The sequence below is a fragment of the Ips typographus genome, linkage group LG1 (assembly GCF_016097725.1).
Source record: "Ips typographus isolate SLU linkage group LG1, UJ_Ityp_2.0, whole genome shotgun sequence".
Classification (NCBI taxonomy): domain Eukaryota; kingdom Metazoa; phylum Arthropoda; class Insecta; order Coleoptera; family Curculionidae; genus Ips; species Ips typographus.
Window position 1 is genome coordinate 5,409,184 of NC_138422.1, and position 26,136 is coordinate 5,435,319.

At 33.6% G+C, this 26,136-nt stretch overlaps 2 protein-coding genes across 8 annotated transcripts in view; one reads left to right on the plus strand and one right to left on the minus strand.

Annotated features, from left to right (window-relative positions):
* Positions 1-26,136, minus strand: part of LOC145733212 (uncharacterized) — a 43,808-nt gene that overhangs the window by 10,169 nt on the left and 7,503 nt on the right. For both annotated transcript variants that reach the window (XM_081985933.1, XM_081985928.1), the window contains exon 15: positions 357-427. In XM_081985933.1, coding sequence (XP_081842059.1) covers positions 357-427 — 71 coding nt within the window. The remainder of the gene's footprint in view (positions 1-356; positions 428-26,136) is intronic.
* LOC145733258 (uncharacterized) lies at positions 2,978-25,974 on the plus strand. Of its 6 annotated transcripts, none has more exons than XM_081986032.1 (2): positions 2,978-3,125; positions 23,305-25,974. In XM_081986032.1, exons 1-2 carry the CDS (start codon positions 3,090-3,092, stop codon positions 25,708-25,710), a joined length of 2,442 nt encoding a protein of 813 aa, XP_081842158.1. In that variant the 5' UTR covers positions 2,978-3,089; the 3' UTR covers positions 25,711-25,974. The 6 variants fall into 6 exon arrangements, with proteins under 6 accessions (XP_081842158.1, XP_081842177.1, XP_081842180.1 ...); XM_081986051.1 differs by lacking the exon at positions 2,978-3,125 and adding an exon at positions 4,709-4,815; XM_081986054.1 differs by lacking the exon at positions 2,978-3,125 and adding an exon at positions 4,723-4,811.

Below are 26,136 nucleotides of genomic sequence, written 5' to 3' on the forward strand. Positions count from 1 at the left end.
TTGAGTGGAAAGAACAAGTATCAGGATGTAACATGTAAGCCCAGTTGTTTATTGAATGTGATTGAGCTGTCAAGGTAAGGTCTCTTTTGCTCTTTCCTGCTATGTTCACATTCTTTTTATTCATAGGTCTCACTCCTTTTCGACCGGATGATATTTTTTAATTTACCCTAGTTGCTTTCAGGAATGATGGTGGAGCTTTGCTGCTAATATATTACGTATCCTCAATAAAATGGAAGGATTTCAGCCCTATAGCCCCTCCCTTGAACCCGCCAATGTGTATGACTAATCTTTAATCTGGTGCTTTCTTTAACACGGCACAAATAACTCAAATAAGGGATAGAAACATTAATACTTACCGACAAAGTTCATCAATTATTATTAATGATGCATCCGTCATTGTTGTTAAAATGTAGTTAAGTTCCGTTATCTGAAAACAAAAAGAAATAAATCAATATACAGAGTGGACCATAAGTAATGAGACATAGAGCTACAGCACATTCCTGACATCAAAATAATACGCTTTAGCTAACTTGTTCTATACCGAAAGTTAATATTAAGAAAGATACAGGGTGTGACAGTAGAAATTTTCAAGTCATCAAAGTCTTTTCATGTTTTTTGACTGCCGGTAAATACGATGCTTTCATCTATTTTGCAGTAGCTGATAGGAGGCGCTACCTACAACCATTTCATCTGCTTAAATAATGTCACAAGTAGATTTTCGTAAATTACCTAGTCAGCAGAAAATCAGCCATTGACCGAAACACGTCGATGACCACTCAAATTGAAAAGTAAGCAATTGAACGTAGCTAAGGTGTTGCAATGGCCAGTCAGCAATAAGTTATCAACTATTCGAACAATGATCCAAGTGCTTAGACAAGCAATTAAGAAATTGAACTGACTAAGAGACTGCAATGCCTTACAATAAATAGCTGAGAAACTTTTTCGTATCTGGTTCAGCAGTCAGTCAGGTTGTCACTTTTGTTGTGTAAAGTAGCAGCAAAAAGCGACAAATGCAAAGCCGATAAATGGAACCAATTAAAATGAATATAGATGATGAAGATATGGTCCAGGGGCACTAATGGGAGCGATGCACGTCATCAGTGAGTTTGACGTTTTGAAAATGCATTCGTATTGCTTAGCGATTAGTTGCGACCTGTAGCGCTCTCTTTCTAACACGCGCTTATTAACTGAACGCAATTCTGACACAAACGTGACCTTCTCGATCTCGACGTTTAACGAGTTGTGTGCGTTGTTGCCAGATTGCTAGTTGACCGTTTCCTGTTTTTGTTTTTGTTGTTGATGACTTGACTAAAAACTGCTTACAGAGAGAGACAATAAAAACTCAATATTGACTAATATTGTTATTCAAAATTCTCTGTCAAAAAAACTGCGTCAACTTCTATATAAGAAGTAAATAAAAACAAAATGTATGTATAGTTCGTGTTTTATTGAAAAAATTAAACATCTGGCAACGAGGCGCGTATAACGTTAATGACGTGCATGCCGATATATTGCCTTCTACTATACATTCTTTGAAGATCAGCGAGATGTGCTACTGAATCTAATAGAGTTGTAACGTAAATGGAATTTTACCAGAACAAGCTGATCACTTAGTGATTCAGAAATATTTACCCGATGATCAACAATTTATTACAGCAAGAAAAAGCAACAGAGATGAATATAGTATTTATAATAATAAAGTCACATACAGGTGTGGTAAATCCAAAACCGACCATAGGAAAACCGCGTAACGGACAGAGAAACGTACATTATTGCATGCGCGGGACTAAGACAGAAAACGAAAAAAATATCAAGTAGGCCATATTTTCAGCGCGCTGTTGCCAAACGCCAAGTTATTTTGTCGACGGTATTTGAGTGATACTTGGCGTTTGGCAACAGCGCGCTGAAAATATGGCCTACTTGATATTTTTTTCGTTTTCTGTCTTAGTCCCGCGCATGCAATAATGTACGTTTCTCTGTCCGTTACGCGGTTTTCCTATGGTCGGTTTTGGATTTACCACACCTGTATAATTTGTGATAAATGTGAGTAACTACACTTGTATTTTTCAGACATGCACACACAAACTCCTCAACAATTCCAAGAAACTGAGATCGAAATTGTTGATGACCAAGGTGAAACTGTGGATGGTGATTCTGTAAATATTAATACATTACAAGGTATATCTATCGTACATTTTTGAGAAAGAAGAAACAGTTAACAATGTTAAGAAGTTAAGGCTGAAATTGAAAGACAAAATTGAAAATAAAAAAAACACTACAAATCAGCAATATATTAGCAGAAAAAAGGTTTACTTTAGAAATAATTAAAGTTTAATTTTTTAAGTTTAATTTTTTTTTAAATCATGCTCTTCATAAAGGCTGAGCCATTTTTTCATAGAAACATGGGATTCTTATTTTCTTCTCCCTTCGTTACTTCGAATATGTTGCAACTGCAATGCAGCTTTGATCAATGGTGGCTTGAACTGCTTGATGGACACTTAGAGGATCAGGACACATTAAAAGCATTAGAGCAATGCTAGTGCCTCGAAAAAATAAAGATTTTCCTGCTAACGCGACAATTAAGGTAGGTTAAGTAGTTAGGTTAGGTTAATCTGGTTAATAGTATTCATACCAGAAAACAACACCAAAAAAATTCAAATGAGACCAAGTTCTAACTAAACTGATATCAGGTCAGACAGCGGTATCACTTCCATGAAAACCCTTATAGGTAGTGCAATATGGTGCAATTTCCGATAACACAGAAGGCACACTATCAGTTCTAAAAAAGTTGACTGATTTAAACGGTCGCATCGGCTTTTTAGTCGTAAAGCGACAGAATAAAAGCAAAATACTTAGTATAAAACCGCGGCTTTCTGAAAGATGACCAATCATAAGTTTAGATTCAAGGTTGAGCGATAACGTCTGGCTCGACCAAGAGTAGTGGGGACAGTTTATAAAAAAGCATCCTACTGCATTTTCGTCATCAAATCGTCTTTGTTTATGTTAAGCGTTTATGTTTTTGGGATAGTAAATCAATTTGCTCCATTAGTTTTGCATGAACCTCGCTGCAAATCTTAGATATTTCAGTCATGTCTAATAATTTGAACGAAAGTACAAATTCTCAGGTGAGTCAATTTTCTTCCTTCTGATTCCGATTATATAATCTACGGTAAAGTGATAAATTAGGAAATATTCAGTTTAACCTGTTTGTGAAATTTTTACTGAAAGTTTGTTTTAAATTTAGATTTTAGGTCGTTAAAACGGGTTATTAACCTGGTTAAAAGTGAATAACCTTCGACATTTGTTGACTGTGTTCAAATTTAACGTGTATTCACGTTTATGAGTTGAAAATGAAGGTGAGCTCACTTATTGCGCATGCTTGTGACAATATTCTTGGCACTGTGGTACCACTTCAGTGTATGCGCATTGATGTTTTGGGTCTTGATAACATTTTAAGCATCTGTGGTATCAATTTTTGTTTACATTGATTATTGATGGCTGCTATAATGCAGAGGAAAAATTAAATTAAAAAAATTGCAATAAAAGTCCTTAAGTTTAACTGGTTTTTGTATTTATGTCCAGCAGTGGACGAACGTATAGCTGTGTGATGATGATGATGATGGACTAGTGTTTGACAAAACAAGCTTTTCAAGTTTTTAAAAATAAACTAAACTAATAACAGTAATAACTGACTGACTTTGACAAAAAACGCAGAAGTTTTGACGTAATCTTATTGGTTCTGTAACGTCGCACAGTGGGCCATTGGGCACTAAGTGGTAATAATGACTTTTGCTATATAGAGATATTGAAGGCTTTTGAACTACAAAAATATGTTGCAAAATGTATAATTATCAATTTACAAATTTAAACTGACCAAAAAAATTCCAGCTATATGCTATTTAAAAGCTCTCAAAAGATTTCAAGACATTCTAAAAGCTTCCGTATGCTTCTAGAGCAGTTTAACAGCTTCCAAAAGTTTCTAAAACCGTGTACAAGGTTTCAAATGCCTTAAAAGCAGTCCAGAATCTTCAAGGCTCTTTAAACTGTCCAAACACCTTCCGAATGCTCCTAAAGTAGTCTAAAAGGGTTCTAAAACGCTTTTAGAACACTCTAAAGGCTTCCAAATAATCTTCAACTAGTCTAGAAACTCTCAAAAAATTTCAAGGCAGTCTAAAAGCTTTCGTATACTTCGAGAGTAGTTTAAAAGCTTCCAAAAGTTCAAATTCAAATGTCTTAAAAGCAGTCCAGAACATTCAATGGTCCTAAAGTAGTCTACAGGTAGTAAAGTAGTACTAGTAACACTACAGAAACTACAAAATGCGTCTAAAGCAGTCGGAGGTCTTTCAAAACAGTCTAGAAGCTTCCAAAAAATTCTAGAACCGTGTAAGAGTTTCCAAATGCCTCTAAAACATTCCAGAACCTTCAATATGCTCTTTAAACAGTCCAAAAACCTTCCATATGCTCCTTAAGTAGTTCAAAAATATTTTGAAAGTTTTCAAAACAGTCTAAAATCTTCCGTATGCTTCTAAAGAAGTTTCAAAGCTTCTAAAAGTTGAAATTTTCAGTTTGATTTGAGTTGTGCTTTTTTAAAGCTTTTTTTACAGATTTCTATGCTTAAATAATTTTGCTTTTTAATCTCAATTTTCGCTGCGTTCACACTCTAAACCGTTTCGATTATTAATCGCTTTCATTGGTACACTTCTAATACACTCGCTTGCTATCTACAACAACGACCACAATGCAAACCATTATTGAAAATGTTAGTGTCGTCAGTTTGATGTCCGCATTCAGTTGGGTATAATATCTACGCAGTAAGTTAGTAGTAATTTTAAATTATTTCGCATTGTTTGTAGAAAAAAGTCATGCTTTTCGCACTTAAAGATAAATTAACTATTAAGTATAAGGATTTTTTACCGCAAAATTTCTACAAAAATTTGCTTATTATACAAAATTGATGAAATTCGAGATGCTTAATGTTAACAATACTATGAGACATACCGAGACCGGTGAAGAAGACGTCAGTTTTTATATGCTTGAAATTGATAGGAACTTACAAAGTTCCCTAAGAAAGTTTGTTGCTGAAATGAGATGTTGTACAAACATTATCAAATTTATTAATCCCCTTTAAATGATAAGAGGAATTAAGAAAATTATTATTTATAAGTTGCTGTCAAATAATTTAACTAATATGACAGATTTATGTTACACCAAAATCGTAAATTACACGACATATTATAGAAGGGAGTATAAAAGGTTAAACTTTTTCTGGGTTTATCATATGAGTTCAAAACTATTAGTGTTATACAGCTTACTTTCTTCGATCTAAATTTTGGATATACGGGATGGTCTTCTTCCGAGTCTTTTTCTTAACTTAAGGCGGCAAAATTTCCAGTAGGTTTTGAAAAATCTAGTTATATAAAAATGGCACAGTTATTCGGTAAGTTGTGTAAATGTAAACCAGTTTCCTAGACTTTTAAATGAAGAATTCTGTATATTTTTGCTTATTTGTAATCTTAGTAAAATTTTGCATATCTAGACTTATTTTTAATTTTGAAATGTGTTAAATATTAATTTAAAAAAAAAACAATATTATTACCTACATACAGTGAGCGGCAAATGTAATACATACAGTGTGTCCAAAAGTTCATCTCGGTTGCCTTCAACGAGTTCTCTGAGCGTTGTTTTAATTGCCACACCTCACTGCCGTATGTGACTATGCTTTTGATGATGTTATTGTATATTCGGTGTTTATTGGCTTTCGATATGCTTTTGTCCCATAGTACACTGTTTAGAATGTTGATTTGATGGCTACGTCCCTAGATGTTTCGATCCCTTATTGCTTCTTCCGTGGTACCGTCGTTCGTAATGTACATTCCCAGGTTTATTTATATTTGTTGCAGGGTTTTTCTCTGTTGTGTATCTTCGAGGATAAGATCTTGTTGTAGTCCGCCTATGCACATATATTCGGTTTTATTTACGTTCACTTTAAGGTCCCATTTGGTATATTCTTCAACTAATTTCCGGGTCATATACTTCAAGGTCTTCGTAGTCCTGGGCCATAATTACTTGATCGTCTGCAAAGCTCAAAGTATATAAAGTTGTGTTATTTAGTGCAATGCCCATATCTTTACACTTTCGTTTCCATGCTTTCAAAGCTTGTTCCACATATATTTTAAACAACGTCAGTGAGACGCAACATCCTTGCTTTAGGCCCTTATCCACTCTAAAACCTTTTGATATCCTTTTTGCTATCTTTATTCTAGTTGTATTGTCCTTATAAAGATTCTTTATGGCTTTAATTACTATCTACTTTAATTAACTTGCTCTTTTATAGCCACCATGTATGTCATACGTCATCTTGACACTGTAGAGCATTTGTGACTAAAGAGTAAGAAACTATTTAGTTGTTTTGGTAAATATTTTTTTCAAGTTTCAATTATTCATGTAATGACTGGTTTAGGTACTTTTGATTGAAGCTTAGTACAGAGGTACTGTTTATCAGCACTTGGGCAGAATGGTAAGATTTTAAATTTATTTTTTATTTCTAAGCTGTGTTCAGTAACTAGTCATGGGGATTCACGAAAAAATCAACAATACAATCAATTTTATGAATAATATTGATCGCTTAGGAACGAACGGAAACCTCAATCGTGGTTTGATAACATGATTGAGCATATCAAAAGCTTTTGAAATTTTTAATATCAATCTAATACCAGAATACTAATCTTATTTTCATCCCATCTACGAATGAGGTCATCAGTCACGTCTGCCATTGCTGTTGCACAACTGATACCTCATCGAAATCCATATTGTCTTATTGGCAGAAGTTGACATTCAATTTTGGATAGCGCAGGCAAAATGCTTATTAATCGCATGTCCTTAAATTCTTTTGGGTTAGTAACTTTTGGAAGCGGTCTAATGAGAGCTTTTTTCCATATTTGAGGAAAATAAGAATAACTTATGCACTCATTCATAATGTGTGGGAGAAAAGGAACCATAAAAGGGCACACACAAGGTGAATCCGTCGATATTTTGTATTTTAAACATATTATACGAGTATGTAACACTGAAGTAGAATGTGATAATTCGCTTAGTTGTCAAACTTCTGTTGGACAATCTTGTGAGCTCAACACAATAATCCCCTCTTTCTACTCCCAGTAACAATACAAGTAACATAATGTATTATTAAGTGTATGAAAATACTTGTACTATTCTACTTCACGTGAATGTGCTGAAATTTGCACACAGATACCTTGTATAATTTGATCTTTGGCTGATTCTGGGAAATTGATGGACATAAAATATAACAATCAAACCCACTTTTGTCCAGAGTAAGTTTATGTCCCTATCTATAACCGATTCTCATCTAAACCTAGTCTGGAACACGTCTGTAGTATTCTACATTTTCTGTTTGTTCTGTGTAGCGTACAATTCTAATAACTTGTAGTTTTTTACTGATTACTGAAGCTGTCATAAATTAACCTGAGTCATTTAATTCACAATTTAAAAAACTCTGCTTTTAATCGGATAAGCCAGAAGCGCCATAAAATCTACATTTGAGTTTGCCAATAACCGTAATTTTTCTGTCTGGTCTTGTGACTGGCCGAAAAAATGGTATTTTACGGCCTAGGTATACAAATAACTATTGTTGGAAATTAGAAAAGGTCTCGTGTACCGTAGATTTTAAATGGTTCTCATTCCATAAAACTAAGCGGGGTCAAGCTCAAAAATCTCGGTGACCACTAGAGAATGAGTTTGAGGTCCCTAAATAGAGAATGCGCCACTAATAATGACATATTTTGACAATATGAACTAAAAAGTAATTCATAAAGTTACGATATCTACATCACCTTGATACATAGCATTGATGTACCACTTGACAAGGGTTGACATTTAACATTTCCAAATGAGGTTAGCTGGAGAAGAAAGGCTAACTAATACACACTTACCTCTTCCAATCTAAATCAACGTGTTTTTCTTAATCATTATTATTTATACAAGGAATACAGATATTTGGTTCGTTCTGAAGCGAAAGCGCTGTACAGTAAACTAGTATTTATTTTATAACATTACAGACAGTCAGACATTGTCAAAGTACCTTTCATTATCTTGCCACATCTTGACAACAGATGTTAGAAAAAAATCTGAAATTTAAAGCACCAAGTCAATGGCTGCTTTTGTAAAGTGAGCAATTTATTGGTATACAGAAAATCAAAGTAAATTAGTTTGACGTCACAAGTTCATGGAACAACAGCTGATGCCAACGTCAGCAGAACTTGAAAATCAAAGAGGGATTAGTTTTTTTAATATTGCCTGGTTTATGTGACTAAAATATTTGGTATTTTGTTTCTAGTAGTATTAGTATGTGTCACTGTAGTTCTTCTGTCAATCAAATTGTTTCAATCATTTTTGCTTTGGTTAAAAATAAATATAAATGATTATAAACTCTAAAGTTCTTTCTCCTTTTAATAAAAACCGCTACTTTGAGAAGCGTGGAACCGATACAAATGCCTTGAATGTTGTTGGGATCCTCTTGGAAATAAAACTTGCACAAACACTAAATGACTTTTATTAAAAATATGAATTACAAGTACCGTACAGAACTTGTCAAAGGACTAGAATTCATAGAGCTGGCAATAGGGTCGATTTTTATACTACTTGATATCTGGGAAAATGGGTTATGTGCTCTTGCCGAAAGGGAATCTTATTAGATTTATTAGTGGCCTTTGAGTGATAAAAGTAATTAAAAGGGCAACCAAGCCTAATCGACCGAAAAATAGCTTAATTAATATGACAGATTTATGCGACAACTAGTAATAAAGAATATTAAAATATTTGGGAAAAGGTTACATTTTAATAGGGTTTATCGCACTATTCTAAAACTATTAGGAACAGTGTTGAAATCAATTAATGATAAAAGAAGGCCTACGTGACGGCCCTAACAATGTTGATGGTTTTTCCATTCAATTTTTGTAAAGTAGGGGACATTTTGAGTAAGCACTTTTGTTTTCTCCATACATTAGAAAGTGCCAGTTTCTAGGCTGTGACAGCGTTCTAATTTACCTTGATTTTTTGTCTATGTATGTATATTTTTCCATACATCGGCAATGCTACATTGAAATAATTTGATATTATGTTAAAATTACTATATTCAGCATTTGCTTTACTGCTGATTACAGTAAGTTGATTGTGGCATAAAACTGCTTAGTAGATAGAACACAGATATAATATTACTTCATTATAAAATAGCATAGTGGGTACTGTGTACAGAGTGATTTGATTTTGTATCCCTTTAGATCTTTTCGATTTGATTTTACAAAAGAAATACTAATTACAAAAGGTTTAGGGTTTTGTGTATAGGGTTCGAAAGTAATGACGCTTGGTTTAGCGTAATTGACTTTAAACTGAATGAAAGGCACTGCTGTAAGTGTCAAAAGTCGTAAAAAGTGTCATTCTGATTGAAATATCAAGTATTTTTGATGGTGTAAACTTAGCTAAATAGAGATGTTAGACATAGTCAAAATGAAAGACAATTTAGTGTCCCCTAAATTTTAATAAGTGAAAATCAATTTAGATGAGTGTACAGGGTGGGCCAAATTGGATGTATTTAAATGGGAAGTGCTCTTATTAATAGAGATAGGCAAAACCTGATGTCGGTGTCTGAAATTTGATACAAAACATAATGACGAAGTAAAGTACGAATTCTGAGAATCACCCTCTATATCTGTCAAACGGTGACAGATGTTAACCAACGGTTTTCACCATTAAGTTTTGCATCACTATTCCCACACTGCACTGTTCCACTATCAACGTATAGTGTTACGCTTATCTTTCATGTAATTAGTAGGTATCTAGCCGCAAAAATATATTCAAAAGCAACAAAACATATTTTTGATATTATCCTATCAGAGTATAACCATGATAACCAAATACCGCTTGTGTGTGGGTACGTCTATATGGGCAACGGGGGGGATGGGGGGTCTAAACGGGGCAAACGTCACAAGCACTACGATGGTTCACCATTTCATAAAAATGAGGCAGAAAGGGCATAGCTAGCTAGGGACTATCAACTGTTACTGGGATAAACACAGCCAACCTAATGCAGAGTTGTTTCTGGCTAACGTTGACAGTTTCTCTTTACTGGTCTTTCTTAAATGGATTAACTGTCATTGGTGTAAGTGTTTTAAAAATAATCTAAATAGTCTTGTTGACGCACCGTAGTTGCTTTGGTTGAATTTTAAGACAGTGAAAAGTCACATTGAGATCTGCCATTGGTGTAAACCTAGTCAAAAAAATTTTATGTCCTGACTGAAAAAATTTTTTTAATTGTTAAAATTTTAGAAACAATAAAAAATAAATGTTTATAGTACTGGTATTAAGTTCGATCTGCCTATAGTTTTGGCAACTGTCGTTTGACTTGACTTTTATTATATTGGTTAACTGTTGATGTAAACCTACTCCAAAAAAATTTCTAACTTAAGCAGGCATTACACGAAGCAAATATTTGTTAATATTTGCTTGTTCGTGTAATAATAAAATATTTGCTTTGATTATTTGTTAAAAATATTTCCTGTCCGGTTATGACACATCTAGCGTAAAAAGAAAGAGCACGACACCGAAGGTGGAAGAGAAAGATAACCAGTTTGAACGCAGAATTATCAGGGAATTTTTAAGCATGAATGTAATTTTGGGGAATATTTCCCGAATAAAGAAAATCATTAAAAACAGAAGGAACCCAACATATATTAAATAAATTAAAAACAAACTATAAGGAAACCAGTTGAACAATGTTTTTAACTGTCGTTACCGTCGTGGTATTTTCGATTTGTGTTATCGCTGTAATTTTCGATAACACCCCTCCTCATATGGGAGATTTAACATGTAGCGTGTTGTTAAATTAATTGTTAATTATTGCAGTGAGAATTAAAAAAGTTGGATGTAACAGAGCCATGTTACTAGAACGAATGGGAAATGTAATTAACATCGCACTCTATTTATATGTTTACAAACTGATTTAATAAAATGATTAAAAACATTTCAAAGATAGTACATAGTGTGTGTAAAGCAACAGAACTTAGCAACCAAAAATCGACGATTTAAAAAACAAAAAAAATGTGTTTGTATTATATAATTTTAAGTAATGTTTATTAAGTATAGGATTCATATATATTATTGTACAAAAAAATAGTGTTAGCTAGAGCACATACAGCGGGCGATTTTTTGTGACACCCACACCTAACTTGTTGGGATTTAATGTTTATCGTTACACATATTTCCCTAACAGGTGTGGGAGAACAGTAAGGTTTTAAAAATTCCAACTTTTCCAAACCTTTAACATATATAACATCCGCCTCCCTCGTAACTCTTTTGATAATCGCCGGCAGATGGTATAGTGGGGTGAATCCTTCATCCCACTGGATATAATGGTGGTTGTTCATTAACCAATCCGCCTGTTTTTGGTATTGGATAGGTAGCATCTCCATCTTAAATGGTGGTCTGAATACGAAATGGTTCTGCACCTCGCCATCAAATGTGGCCAACTCTTTAACGATAACTTGTTCGGTTCGTCTTTAAACCCCTGGAAATCGAGAACTATTGACTTCATAGTGGTGGTGGTGGTGGTGGTTGAAAATGCTTTTTAAATCGTCGATTTTTGGTTGCTAACTTCTGCTGCTTCACTGCCTTACTACCGCTTTCGCTTATGCTTTTATATGCAGTTGTGACTAAAGGAAGGACATTACCAAAACATATTTTTGTTACTTTCGAATATATTTTGTGGTGAGATTTATGAAAAATAAGCGAAAAACAACAATTATGCATGCTGATAGGACATTAACAAACCCCATATTTGTTGTTTTAAATATATTTTGTGGGCAGATACATGAAAAATAAGCGGAAATCAATAACAATTATATGTCGATAGTGGGAAAAGTGCAGCACCAAATATGGACTGATAGGACATTAACACAAGCATAATTTGTTGTATTTGAATATATTTTTGCAGCTAAATACCTAATTACTACGTAGTGACCCTGGTCAGACCATGTATGAAATTGGGAATCACTTTTTTGATCATTTTTCAGTAGGTGTCCAACTGTTGACCTAAAAAAGTTGAGCTCTCTCCGAAAAAGAAATGAAAGTGTTTTGCTGTTGATATTCAAGGTTTAATTACCATGGACTTCACCACGTGACGTCACCAGACTAGGGGTTGGGGTGGGGGTGACGATGACCTCAAAATCTCAAGTTTTTTAAATAGAAACCCACATTTTTTATGACGGAATCATTTTGAGCATTAAAAATTACTATAAGTTTCAATTTACTTGCCTATACCTAAATCCAACCCATTTCGTTTTATTTGAGAATAAACATTTTTTTATTATGCTGCACGGTTGGGATTGAGATTTTTCATTTTTTTTAGTGGCAAGTTTATGATTTTTTTTTGACGACCCTGTATACAAATGAGTCATTACCCACCCTCAGTTTAATAAAACGATCCTTTATTTACAATAACCCAAAGTTTCATTGCAAAATGAAATACGGTTTTAACATAGTACAAAAATATGTTGAGCGTTGCAACTGTCACTTTTTTGGAAAAACATCAAATATTTCGAAAACGGCTAGAGATAGGCATAGGGCATAATGATATACAAAAGTTGGTCAGAATTTTGTGAGGAATCCAAATATGTAATAATATATAGGGTGTTCTATTTAAAATAAGAAAGTTGTGATCGACTTCCGGTATAAACGGAAGTGCAACCATCTTGAAAATATTTTAGTTGGATTGGGCATGCCCACATCAGTATCCTGCCAAATTTTCAAAACTCTCCTATTTATACTTTTTCCAATATCAATCGATGTCTTTCGTCGTGGGACACCCTGTATAAGCTGTTTCAATATGCGTTGCGATTTTCGTCGGACAAAAAATTTAATTTTGAAATGTGTGTGCAAAAAAGTTGACGTTTAAATTAAAACTGGTATTCTGTGGTATTATCAAGTAGTTCTGAAAAGTCATACAAATTTTTATAATTTTGGTGGTAAATGTCCACTACTAAGCCCACCTAATAAAAATAAAGAATAATATACAGAGTGATCATAATTAAAAAACTGACAACGTGACGCAACGCTTGAAGAAAGCTGGCTACGCCCTGTCTAATGAAAAAGGTTTGAAGAATCCGTTTTAACCTTTTCAAAAAGTTTAAAGATATCTGAGAAACGGGGGTTAGTTCAAAAGTGATATTTTTGCCAGTATCTTAAAAACGAAAAGGATTATGAAAATTGTGCTGACGCCATGTTTAATGTCACGAAACCTCACCTGTCTCTGTCTGTATCTTTAAAAATAAGCAGTCAAAAATGCCGTCGTCACTGTCTCTACTGTAGTACTGTATTCTTTGTAGTATTATGGCTATCTGTGAACTGTGGTTTGGGTTTTGGGTTTGGGTCACCCCCTACTCCGAAATATCTCCCACCACCATTGCGACGTTGCCAAGCTTTGCACGTTGTTTTTTAACTTAGGGAAATCATTTTATGGGCACCTCAATGGCTCCACTAATTTTTCCTAAATTTCAGAGAATCCTCAAGTGACTAAAAATAAAGTCTTTCTATAGCACTCGATTACCTGTGATAAGGCGATTTATGACCGGAAGCAGAAACATATAGAGTCATCAAAAGGGTGAACCGACCCGTCAGAACCTTTAAATGGCGCGTAAACTTTCCGACAACGGCAGTCCATCACTAGTACCACTAGTGCAGCGCCAGTAACTAGTACTCTTGGGTCGGATTCAGTGCCGAACTGACGCTTTTAAGACAGTCTAAATAAGTTAGTTTTATGAAATATAGTGTGCAATAGGAGATTTTACAAAAAAATCTTATATGTGTGTGTTGAAAATGTGCTTGGCCGAAGAAAAAACAGAAACGGTAAGTCCTTATATGTAGTTAAAAAAGAAATATCATAGCCATTTAAAAAATAAACTTTTAAGTTAAAGCAAAGATTACATTTAAAATTGAACTAAATTACGAATATAATGCAAGAGCACCGTAGAAAGGGCATGCTTATTATTAACAACTCAACAAAGTTGGACTTAGAATGCACGTATAAAAATCAAAAATTTTTATTTACAAATATTAAAAGTATTTAAACCTGTTTGGTGAAAATAAAATACCAATATATGGAATTTCATGAAAAATGCTGCAACAATAAATTGGTTTATCAAAGTATTTTGAATTTTACTACCCAAAAACAAATTACTATACACTTTCCCTTTGAGGTAAAAAATTGCAATGGGGATTAATTGTAAAAACTATTGTTATGTTTGTTACTAATATTAATTATATTCTAAAAGTGCTTGATTGAACTAATATACAGGGTGTCCCTGAATTGGTGTCACAAACTGTCCAAAAATACGAGAGAAAAGTTTCATAATAGGGAAATAGTTATTTTCCTAACAAATGCGGAAATGATCCTTTCCCGCACGCTGAATTTGGGGCATCAGTCGAGTGCGGGGAAGGCACTTTCCGCACGTGATAGAAGCATCATTTTTTCTACGAGCGTTTTCAATAATTGGAAAAATTAATAATTTTTATAGTGAATTTATCAATATTGTTCGTTTATACTTATTCATATGTATGTTTCTAAAATATAACAGCAGCAAATATTAAGTACAAAAATAAAACTTGATTATAACCTACAAACTTGATTACCATAAATGGATTATTGATGTGATGAAAAATCTACTTGTTGCTAATATCAATAATAATTGAACAAATATTATATGGAATAATAATTTAGAATATGATACATAAATTGACATAATTTAGTTTTTTCACCCAAGTGCGGGAAAATAATTTCTTTCCGCACTAGTGCGGGAAATGATGTGAACGTCTCCATCCCGAGTAACGTTACTCGTTCTCTTTTATGTAATTGAACCATTTTCTAATCAACTTGTAATGTAACTTGACAAATTATAAATGTTTGACATGAAATGTCAACCTATTTTAAAAGATCAAAAAGTCATCCCTAATCCACCTTCTAATTAGATATTAACAGATTTTTTAGTCAACGAAGAAACCTGTTGTTCTTTCTTCATAACTTAAACTCTGACTTATCAAAACTGGCTGGATAAAACTTTGTTAAACCTCAATAACTACTGATTATAGGAATTTTGGTAGGACGTAAAAATTGATTAAAATCATAACCGACCCATTAAAAAAAATGGTGGTGGATGTCGCTGGTCCAATTACCGGATCATAAAATATGAATTGATATATGAAAAGTATAATTATAGTATGGTAATAATAAAACAAAACACACAACAATATAACAAAAATACGCTGAATAAACCTAATAGGTTAGGTAGACCGTTAATCCGTGTCAATTTCAACAGTGTCAAAAGTGAGTCAGAAAAATTGTTTGTTTATTGCATTATTTTGTACTAACTAGTATGTCTAACTAAACTTTTGACATCAGACTAATCGGACAATCCTATAATTATGTACTTGAAGTAAAGATTTCGAGAGACTTCTCTAGTCTAGTCTTTTTGACAATAGTTTTCAATGCAAGTATATTTGGCACTCTTTATAAAAACATTATTTTTGTTTTTTCCGGGAAATTACAAGACTGAACCATAACATATAATGACATCACTGTATTCGGAACCAAAAGCTCAATTCAAATATGGAAAAATCCAACATGACGTTCATAAGAAAATTGTTAGCTGATGATGGGCTACATCATGGGGATAGATAGGATAGTTGATAGAGCTTTAGATAAATGGAGGCAAAGTTGCGCATTTTATTGCTAAAGAATTTGGTAAAAAAAATTCGAAAAAACGAGAGAGTCTCCTATGGTAATTTTCATTCATTTAAAAAAATATATGTTTTTGGTTAATTATTTAATTTTCAGATACTCACATGTTTGAATTCGAGGTTGAGTTTTGATAAAACAGATTAAACTTACTAGGCACTACAGTGCATGCATAATTAAAATTCAAGCTTTGACCTCTGTCGCATTCTTTCCTTTCAAAATGACGTACATTTCTTTAGTATAGATATTCCCCCATTTTTGGCTAAAGTTTAAAATATCAAAAAGGGTCTAGTTTAAGAACTAGTTAGTTTACTCTAGTTTTAGTTTTTATTTAGTTCAATATTATGGTTTCTCTGGTTATATCGGAAGTGGGTATCAACTTGCTTATCTTAAATGGTACACCTTGTATATTACTACATTTTAATATTCCTGATGATTCTAAGTACCTATCCCAACTAGCAATTTTTTGTTTTATTAGAATTGCGGCAACATTTTCTTATAAAACAGCATAAGCTTATGAACATTTTAAAAACAACTACTCGATACTTATAAACGCAAAATTGGCACCACCTTATAAAACATTGTGATTGAATAAAAGCTGCAAAATTAACTCCAAATAGCTTATAAAATACATATATAAACATTATTAATACCACTATAAAATCTTAATTGCGACTTCTATAGAACAGTTTTTATAGTTTCCACAGCCACTGCTATACAGCAGGAACTCTAAAACAATAATGTAATTGCTTTTTAACAGTTTTATACAAGTTTATTTGACAGTCGTTATAAAACCGATGTGTGTAGTGAATTTACTTTAATGAAACGGTTTTGTTTTTAAAATGTATTAAGATAGCTGCAAAATAATTTTTGCATTATAAACGCTTTCTGTTTATCTACTAAAAGGAATCACGAACATGGAAGCCAAGATGGGGACCAGATCCGTTTTACAAACAGACGCCATACTGATAAACTCTCAACTCATGATGTGAGTGCTTTCGCGTAGTGCTTACCCTCTTTTACAGTGCGAACGAAATTTTTCTGTGAATCATATATTATGTTTGTGACAGATTTTTATCGGGCCTCACGACAATGTTAGTTTAATAATTTTCTTATCAATATTGTAAAATTAGAGGTTAGGTTTTTAAATTTATTTTTCAACAAAAAATAACTGATAATAATTTTATCAACACTTTCCTAATAAGTTATCGTTTCATCTTCAAAAACAGTAGAAACCATGTGTGTTTATTAGTTTTATTTAATATTTTTTATTTATAACCCCTTAAACTATTAAAACATAATGGCTCCATTTTATAAAACAGTTATGCACACAAGGTAGCTTTTCTGTGACAAATTAGTAAACAAGCAACATTTATAAAATGATAATAAAACAAAGATGTCACAGAACAGAGAAGCGGAACCCATAACGCAGGTCTGGCACTCGCTTTTTTTCAATTGCAATATCTTGCTTTTTCAATTTCATTGGCGATGGAAATTGCGAATCTTAACGAATTGACTTTGCAAATAAAAAAGAAAATCCGCCATGAACAATCGTGCGGTAAAGTACATTTTCAATTACAAAATAGTATATTTCATTAGGAGTACAAAAATAAGGGTTTTTCCGTTCACGTATGACCAATTCAGATGTGAGGCAAAGCCGAACACAGGAAGTCACGCAAAGCACGGAAAACTTATTTTTGGACTAATTATGAAGGATATTTTTCATTATACTTCTTTAAAAACGAAGGCATAAAAACCAGACTTAAGAAAAAAAGACTTAACAATGATATTCTTGTTCATATTTTGCCCTAGATTTCTCTGGCAGTAAATTTGCGTTTGACTGTGCCACTTGTTTTAAGATGTATTGTGGAATATCGGAATTATCTCCTGAGTATATTTTAATATAATTGTTGGGAATGAGTGACATCTAATTGATCATTTCTATGACTGGTTTAAAGTAGTTCAAAGGTGATTTAATTGTGGTAAGTTATCACTGTCAGGCAATGTCTATAAAAATTCAAAAAATACTTCGGAAATATATCAAAATATTCCAGCATTTACATATTAAAGGATAATGCAGGTTTGTGCTAAATATTTGTCGGCTTATAAATTGTCTTAAATTTAATATATTGTGCTGTATGTTTCTATTTTAAAGCCATTTTACTCAGCATTTTAATTCAGCGCAAAAAAAATCCGTGCGGGCGCACAGAAAAACGCGTTGTCCTAATAGAGATGAAAATATAGAGGGTTTTCAAAGAAGTATATTAAAAAGCATTTTCCCATTGCATAAAGCAAACGGCATATTCAAAATATTTGCCTGCCATCAATTTCATATCGTCATCTTATTTTTGTTTGCTTTTTTTCATATTTGAAAGTTTTGAGATGGCGATACGAGAACACTGGATACGGCCCTGTTCGGCCTATTACTCTGTTTTATAGAAAAAACAGTAATAATAATAGAACATAACCTAGGAGTACGAAGTCTTGACAATGTATTAAAGCGATCTTAATAAAAATAAATGGAGGGAGATTTATTTTATAACGGAGTTCAGGTAGCTCTACACGACAAAAGTGTCGTAATTTGGTTTTAAAATGTTAGGCATAGGCAACTAAAAAAACCCGCCAAACGATAAACCTAACCTCTAAATTTGTCTGAATAAATGTGTAAACATACCATAAAATTATTATTTTTTTCAAATATTTGGGCACTGCAAGGTGGAAGTGCTTCATTATCACTATTATCAGCTACTGCAATCTCTTGAGTGCTATTCTTCCTTGCAAAATAAAAGCTTTTATTATGCATAATACTTTCATAACGCAGTTTTACTTTTCTGAACGCGCTGAAACGCTCAACTTTTTTTAATTTTTTTCCAGTTTGATTTTTGACGTTTCATTTTCAGCTATAATTCATTATAAAGTATATCATTTTAATTTTATATATTATATTTTTTACCACGTACTTACTAAGATAAATTGTGTTCAGCTATAAATTATTTACACAAATACAAAATAATTTATTTAACATAACCACATTTTAGTGTACAATAACCTTCAGAAAAATTGTTATAGTGAACATCTTAATAGAGTATTTTAATTAAAGCGGCAAATAAAATACGTATAAAATAATTTTAAAGCAATGTCAGGTTAACAACACAACACGCTTATAAAACAACAATGAAACAGTTATGAAACTATACTAAACGACTGCCAAATAAAATAATTCTATAAAAACGTCGAGATAAATTATAAAATAATTGTATAGCAAAGTTAGACAATCACACAATGTCCTTTATAAAATATTATTGCAACAATTTCGAGAAAGTTAGCTGAAATGTTTTATAGTGGTGCAAGTAAAGTAGCTATAAGTTCTTTTGCGATTTTGTAATAATAGTTTTATTAGATAACCATAATATTTGTCATGGAAATGTGATGGTAATAATTTTATAATGTAGATTTTAAGCCCACACCATTTAGTTCCAGGTGAACCTTTTGTAAAATATATAAATCACAGGAAAACTTTTACATAATGGTAATAAAATATTTTTGTCACCAAAACTTCCAATTTTAAAACAAGTTTGCTAGTTGGGATGTTTCAAACCTGTCAAATCTGTATTCAATTATTTTCGAAATGTTGAGGCTTAAAAAATGTAAGTTTTGACAATTGGGAGTGCTATAGCTCTAACCGATTGAGATAGAGCAAAACGGCCACGACACTAATTTAATTTTTGAGGTCTATCACTTTTGACAAGCTTCAAAAATTTGGAAATTGTGAAAGAATTACAACTGCCAAACATTTTCGAAAAAAAAAATTACCCTACTGGTTTTTTTTCAACATAAGATTTATTGTTGAATTCCTTGTTCAGTTCTAAAAATAAAACCCCTTTTATTATTTTTTGCTACGACGCACCGTTTCCCAGTAAAAAAAATAAAAACCGTCTTAATGCGTGCCTAAAATTAAATGCTGTTTTAATTTAAAATGTCAAATTATTAAAACTTAGTTCAAAGGCGGCTGAAATCTTTTGTTTTTGTTTATGTCTGTTGATAAGGAATAACCTGTAGTTAGTTAAAATTAAATTTAAGTTATTTTTTATTTTGTTTTTTTTTCAGTAAAACTTTGACACCCTGTATCTTCGTTATTGTTCATATTTCGAAAAAGCGTCAAAGGAAAAAAAACTTATTTTTTGAAGCCCTATTCGCAGGTGAAAGGAAAGCACCAACTTTGGAATCACCCTGTATAATAAGTTCAGATAGGAACATACAAATATATTAGTAATGCTGACTTTACTATGTTGCCAAATTTTCAAAACTTTTCTCTTTGTTGTAGTGTTTCTTATATCGATTTATGTTTTTCGTTGTGGAACACTCTGTAGGTCTTTTTGAAATATGCTTTGTAAAGGACACAAACATTTGTTTTTCAAATAGGCTCCTGTGTAATGAAATGTTCTACGGAATTACTGCTCTTTTTTAGATATTTTGCTTTGTCAAGTTTATCTCGTATGCAATAGCACAATTTAGTATGCTATAAAGATAAATAGGCATTTTGAATGTATTTCTAAAATTTTAAATTGATATATGATATTGTATTTAAAATTTTTCATAGTATTTTTATTTTTTCTTTGTATATTAACTAATTCATCGTAATTATTATTATTTAACGCGAAAAAGTTTCCTGTTTAACCATCACATAATGTAGAACAAATCTATGTACTCAAAACTATGACAGAGGCCTCCTTAAGCTACCTTCAAAAGTTATATGCTCTTTTGATGTTTTGATCAGTGGAGTAGTAATAAAAATTTTGTAAAGTAAAAATATTATATAAATTGTTAAACCATAAGTGATTTGATAAAGCGCAACTTTGTATTATCTGAGTTTGACTTCTATTTAAAAGCCTAGCATCATATCTTTAACTGCATAATATCACGTAATAAAAACATTACATCCGGAAATAATTTTGATGTGAATTATAGAAGATAATGACCGAATTACCAACGGATTTTTTTTTTATAACATAGAAAGTGTTTGTTATTTCTAAGTTTTTAAATTCTATAAATTTTTTGATAGCAGAAGTGCTATTTTGTTGCCTTTTAGGGGAATATAGGTATATTCGTTCCTTAAGTCACATAAAAAGGGAGGCTAACACTGTACTTAATCTATCTTTGTCCGTTAGTTAAGTTATAAATGTGATATTAAAAAATGAAATTTGAAATATTACAAATTCAGATAAAAATTAGAGTTTTATACTGTAAATTCCAAAAAATTACAATTAAACAACAAAAAGTTTGTCCACACGTGAAATTTCGGATGATATAGTTCTTCAAAAAGGCCAAATTACGTTATTCTAAAACCCCAGTAACGAGAAGAACTTACCCACAAGAAAACAAAAAAAATAAAATGCATCAGCCTGAAAAAAACAAAGGATGGTGGCATTAGGGATCCTATCGCGCAGCGATACCCCCAACATTATTCTCTCCATCGCTCTTTGGGTAACTTGCAGTTTGGATATCGTTGTTTTTGTTAACGTTAGAGTCTCTGCACCATAGGTCATTACAGGCAGAATACATTGATCAAACACTTTTTTTCAGACTCATTGGAATACTTGATCTTAAAAGGTCTCTGAGCTTTCCAAATGCAGCCCAGGTTAGGCTTATTCTTCTCACTAACTCGCATGTTTGGTTATCCCTTGCTATTTTCATCTCGTGACCCAAATGTTTGTATGAAGTTACTGGCTCGATGTCTTTGCCGTCCACGGAAATATTCTTGGCGTGAACCAGGTTGGTCATGGATTGAGTTTTAGAAAAGTTTATCTTGAGGCCCACCCCCTTTGAAGCAGTGAAGAGCCCCTGCAGCATTGCCTGTGCCTGGTCAAAGCTATAAGTACGATGTCATCTGCAAACTTGAGGTTATTTAAAAACTTTCCTACACTGACCCAATTCATTCCAGTCGACAGTTATACTCCAACAGGGCTGTGAATAGCTTTGGAGCAATTGTGTCTCCCTGACGAACTCCTCTTTCAATACGAAAGGTCTCCGTGTCCTCATGAAGTCTTGCACAAGCTGTAGCATGTTCATAGATATATTCAATGAGGGAGGTGTACCTGTGGTCTATTCTACATTCCGCCAGAGCACAAAGCATTGCTTTTGACTTACTAACACATTCAATTGTTAGATAATAGAACAACATATCACATTGTATGACTAAGCTTGTTGCTGAGTTGATATTAGTAGTATAGCAACAGGGATTCTGCCTCATTTTGATGAAATGGTGAAGGCGCGAGGCGCTCGTAGCGTGGAACGGGGCCCCGACCGGAGCCCCAGTGGAGCCCCGCCCGGAACCCCGTGTAGCCCCAAATTGGTGTGGTGGTGACGTCGCGTGGGGCACCTAGCCCCCCACCTGTCACTTGTCAAAACAGGGATACTGGCTCATTTTTGATGAAATGGTGAAGGCGCGAGGCGCTCGGTGTGTAGCGTGGGATGGTGGGGCCCGAGGAGCCCCACCATCCCACGCTATGCTTTTGTTTATGTCCTATCAGTCCATATTTGGTGCTGCACTTTTCCCACTATCCCACTATCTATGTGGGTAGATACATGAAAAATAAGCGTACATCAACAACAATTATGCGTTGATAGTGGGAAAAGTGCCAAATATGGACTGATAGGACATTAACAAAAGCATAATTTGTTGTTTTTGAATATATTTTGCATCCAAATACCTAATTACATGAAAAATAAGCGTAAAAATTACTACGTAGTGACCCTGGTCAGACCATGTATGAAATTGGAAAATCACTTTTGAATTTTGATCATTTTTCAGTAGGTGTCCGACTGTTGACCTAAAAAGTTGAACTCTCTCTCCGAAAAAAAATGAAAGTGTTTGCTGTTGATATTCAAGGTTTTACCTTAAACGGGGTACAAGGTTCAGAATTTATTGCTAAAGAAGTTACCATTTCAAATGGGTCACAAGTTAACCATTACCTGTTTGAATCGCCAATGACGTACGCATCCTTATCTGCTGCTAATAAGAAAATAGTCAGTCGGGCAACATTTAATTACCAGGGTTAGGGGTTAGGGGGTGGGTGGGGGTGACGGTTTGGGGTTAGGGGCCCCGTTCCACGCTACGAGCGCCTTGCGCCTTCACCATTTCATCAAAATGAGGCAGAATCCCTGTTGCTATACTACTGATATTAATATTGCTACAAATTCATATCACCAAAATTGATACATTTATTAATATAAATAAGCATTTGCTGTTCTTGTGAATCCATCTCTTCCAAATCCAAATTTAATACCGTGCATACGACCATAGGAAATAAGAATTAACAATAAAGAATAAAGAAGTTGGGTAAACCAGGCTTAAAGCCGCGTTCGAATTGAAAAGCAAAAAATATTACTTTGACAATTCATTCAATCAAGGTCCAAATGTCAAATGACGCCACATTTCTCAATCCTCAACATTTACTATATGTCTAAAGTACCTACACCGACATTAATCGTATATTATGTTTCAGATGTTATTAGAAGCCAAACCTGAGACAAACATTCCTACATCGACGCCAGTTTGTAAGACCAGTTCTCAAAGTCAGCTTACTCATGAAGAGGCAACTACTCTACCACATAACCAAACACAAGTAATAAACACAGAAGAATGTACGCCCGTTTTACCAAATTTCGGTTGGGAGAGTATACCTGGAGAGAAGGACCCCATTCCTTACATAGTGAGGGACTCAGAAAGCTACGTAGCTTGGATGATCTACGAAAACAAGATTTTGAAGAGGTTCACTCCAATTCTTTCCAACATGGTTCTTGCTTTTATAACCGCAGATCTAAAACAGATGAGTGAAGCCGAAGCTGCAATGTTCAATGAAATCAATCTGAAACATTGTGATGGTAATTTAGCCGGACAAGATTATCGCTTTCTGTCTGAAGCACCAATGTTAAGCTTGGAAGATGTAAAGACATCGTTAAACTTCTTTTTAACGTGCTATAATGTGGTCTGCTTGACTAAAATTAACAATGACTTGTTTGGATTCCTTAAGATCTCCGGTGAAAATGAGGTCGCCTTTGTATGGAACAAGAATACTCAGTTGGTTCCACTATTCTATTTCGAAGGGCAAAGCGAGTATTTGGATTCTAAATCAATAAATCTGACTGATAAGTGGCAAGTTCGATACATGAGGTTTTGCTGCATGGCCCAGGGAGTACGGCAGGATTACTACAATGCAAGCCCTATGAAAGTCGTCGACTTTGAATATGTTAGAAGTTTGTTTCCCGAAAACACTCCAGTAGAGTGTTCTTGGCCCAAAGATTTTAACCAAGACATTTTAGGTCCAGAAAGCAAAACTCTCTTACCTCTTACAAAGTCTAATCAGCCAACTAACCAGTTACTAACTAATTCTACGCAGTCTTATGAAAACAGTCTTACACCCCGATTAGGCGGTAATAATGAAAATAGAATACCACGCCCCGAAAAACATTGGAATCAAACTGTAAATTCAGCTCTGCCACAACTAACTAATATGATGCTGGGGCAACCCGTTAATAATCAAAGTAGAATGTTACGACCACAAACTGCAAATTCTGTTCAGTCTCACGTGAATACTCAATCGGGCTTAGGCAATAATAACCAAAGTGGAATAAAACGTTCAGTAACACAAAATAGTGAACTTAAAAAACGTCTTCGATGTGAGATAAAATCGCCGCCACTTAAAGTAACAGAAACAAGTAATCAAATTGCTTCTTCATCATCAACCCAGCAAGCACAAGCTAAAGCTTTACATGATACTGCTGCAGTTACGATTTCTTTAATGTCAGAAAAAGAGAATACGGCTCAGAATACATCATCTACACAGCAAAAACAAAGTGCTTCGATTTCAATGTCAGTCCAGACTGAATCGTATGTACCACATTATGGACAAAATGTAAACTCATCGACCACGTCTAATTTCAATCAAACGGGTATACGTGCTGTACAACCTCCAAATGGTCCACTATATGGACCTCTAAATAGACCGGCACTACCACCACCCTATGCACACAATTTATATAGAGGAACATCACCACAGTTACCTTCCTATCAGATGCAAGCACCTACAATTCGTTATTCACAGAGAACTGGTGCTCCTGAATATCCCCTTTCTAATTCTGGATGGAATGGGACAGGACATACTGCATATCCAGCCAATATTCCATCAACGCGTTACCCTCAACAAAACCCAGCAACGTATAACCCGGCAGTTATGAGATCAAATAATCAGTATCGCAACCAAAATCAGTCACCAACTAATTCATTTCCAATTAGTAGCACGCTTTACGCACAGATTAGCGCATACTTCCAACAAAACGTTCTCTCAAAACCGAAGAGTTCTCCCATTCTCTTGAGTGCTCTCACAGAAATGTTTATGAATAGTTGTGTAGTTTCAGGTTCTGAACTGGGTCGACTTTCGACTTTGAGATCATGGATTTATAAAACGTTCGCTGATATGTGTTATAAAGCAGGCTATTTTCCGCATCCATCTCCTAGCAATATTCGGACAAATTCCCAAGTGCAAAGTAACACTAATAAAGTTGTTAAAACTCTCCAATGTGAACACGTAAACAGTGGTGGCAACTATTTCGTAAAAATATTACCGCTAGGTTCTCAACAAATTTATGGAATTACTTTATCAACTGTGTCAGATAAGTACATTGTGAATTGGGGAGATGTGGTAAACAAGTTTCGATTAATGTTCAAAGACTACCAATCTTATATGAGCAAAATAGAGCCTACCACGCTGTATGAATTAAACAATGCACAGAAACAACAATGGGACAAATTAGTAAATTCTGGTCTAGTGTGTCCCAATCCTTATAATTTTTATTTTATTGAGTATCAACCTGTTATTTTAATGCTCACTAAAAACAATTATATTCACTGAAAAATTTAGTTTTTAGGTTAAGGTATTTTTATGTTTGAGTTTCCAGTGAGTACGCTATACTGAAAATGATAGAATATTTGTAAATAAGGATAGTAGGGCAGTACATACTTCGTTTAGGATTAGCGTAACTTATTATTGTATAAAAAAAGAATTTCAGTATTATTTTTGTTACCTTGGTTTATTTGTTGTAAATTAGCGTTAACCGTCATAACGTTTTTTTTTTTTTTTAAAGTTTAAAAATAACAAATAAAAATTTGAAACTGGTTTTTAGTGTTATTTATTTATAGCTTCTTCTTAGATAATAATTATGACGTCCTACAAGATGTGAAACAGGAAATACGTCATGTAATGCAGGAAGATTGAAAAAGGATAATAATTCGATTAGCATAGAAAAGGAAAAATGTCAGAAAATAATTTTTGGCAAAT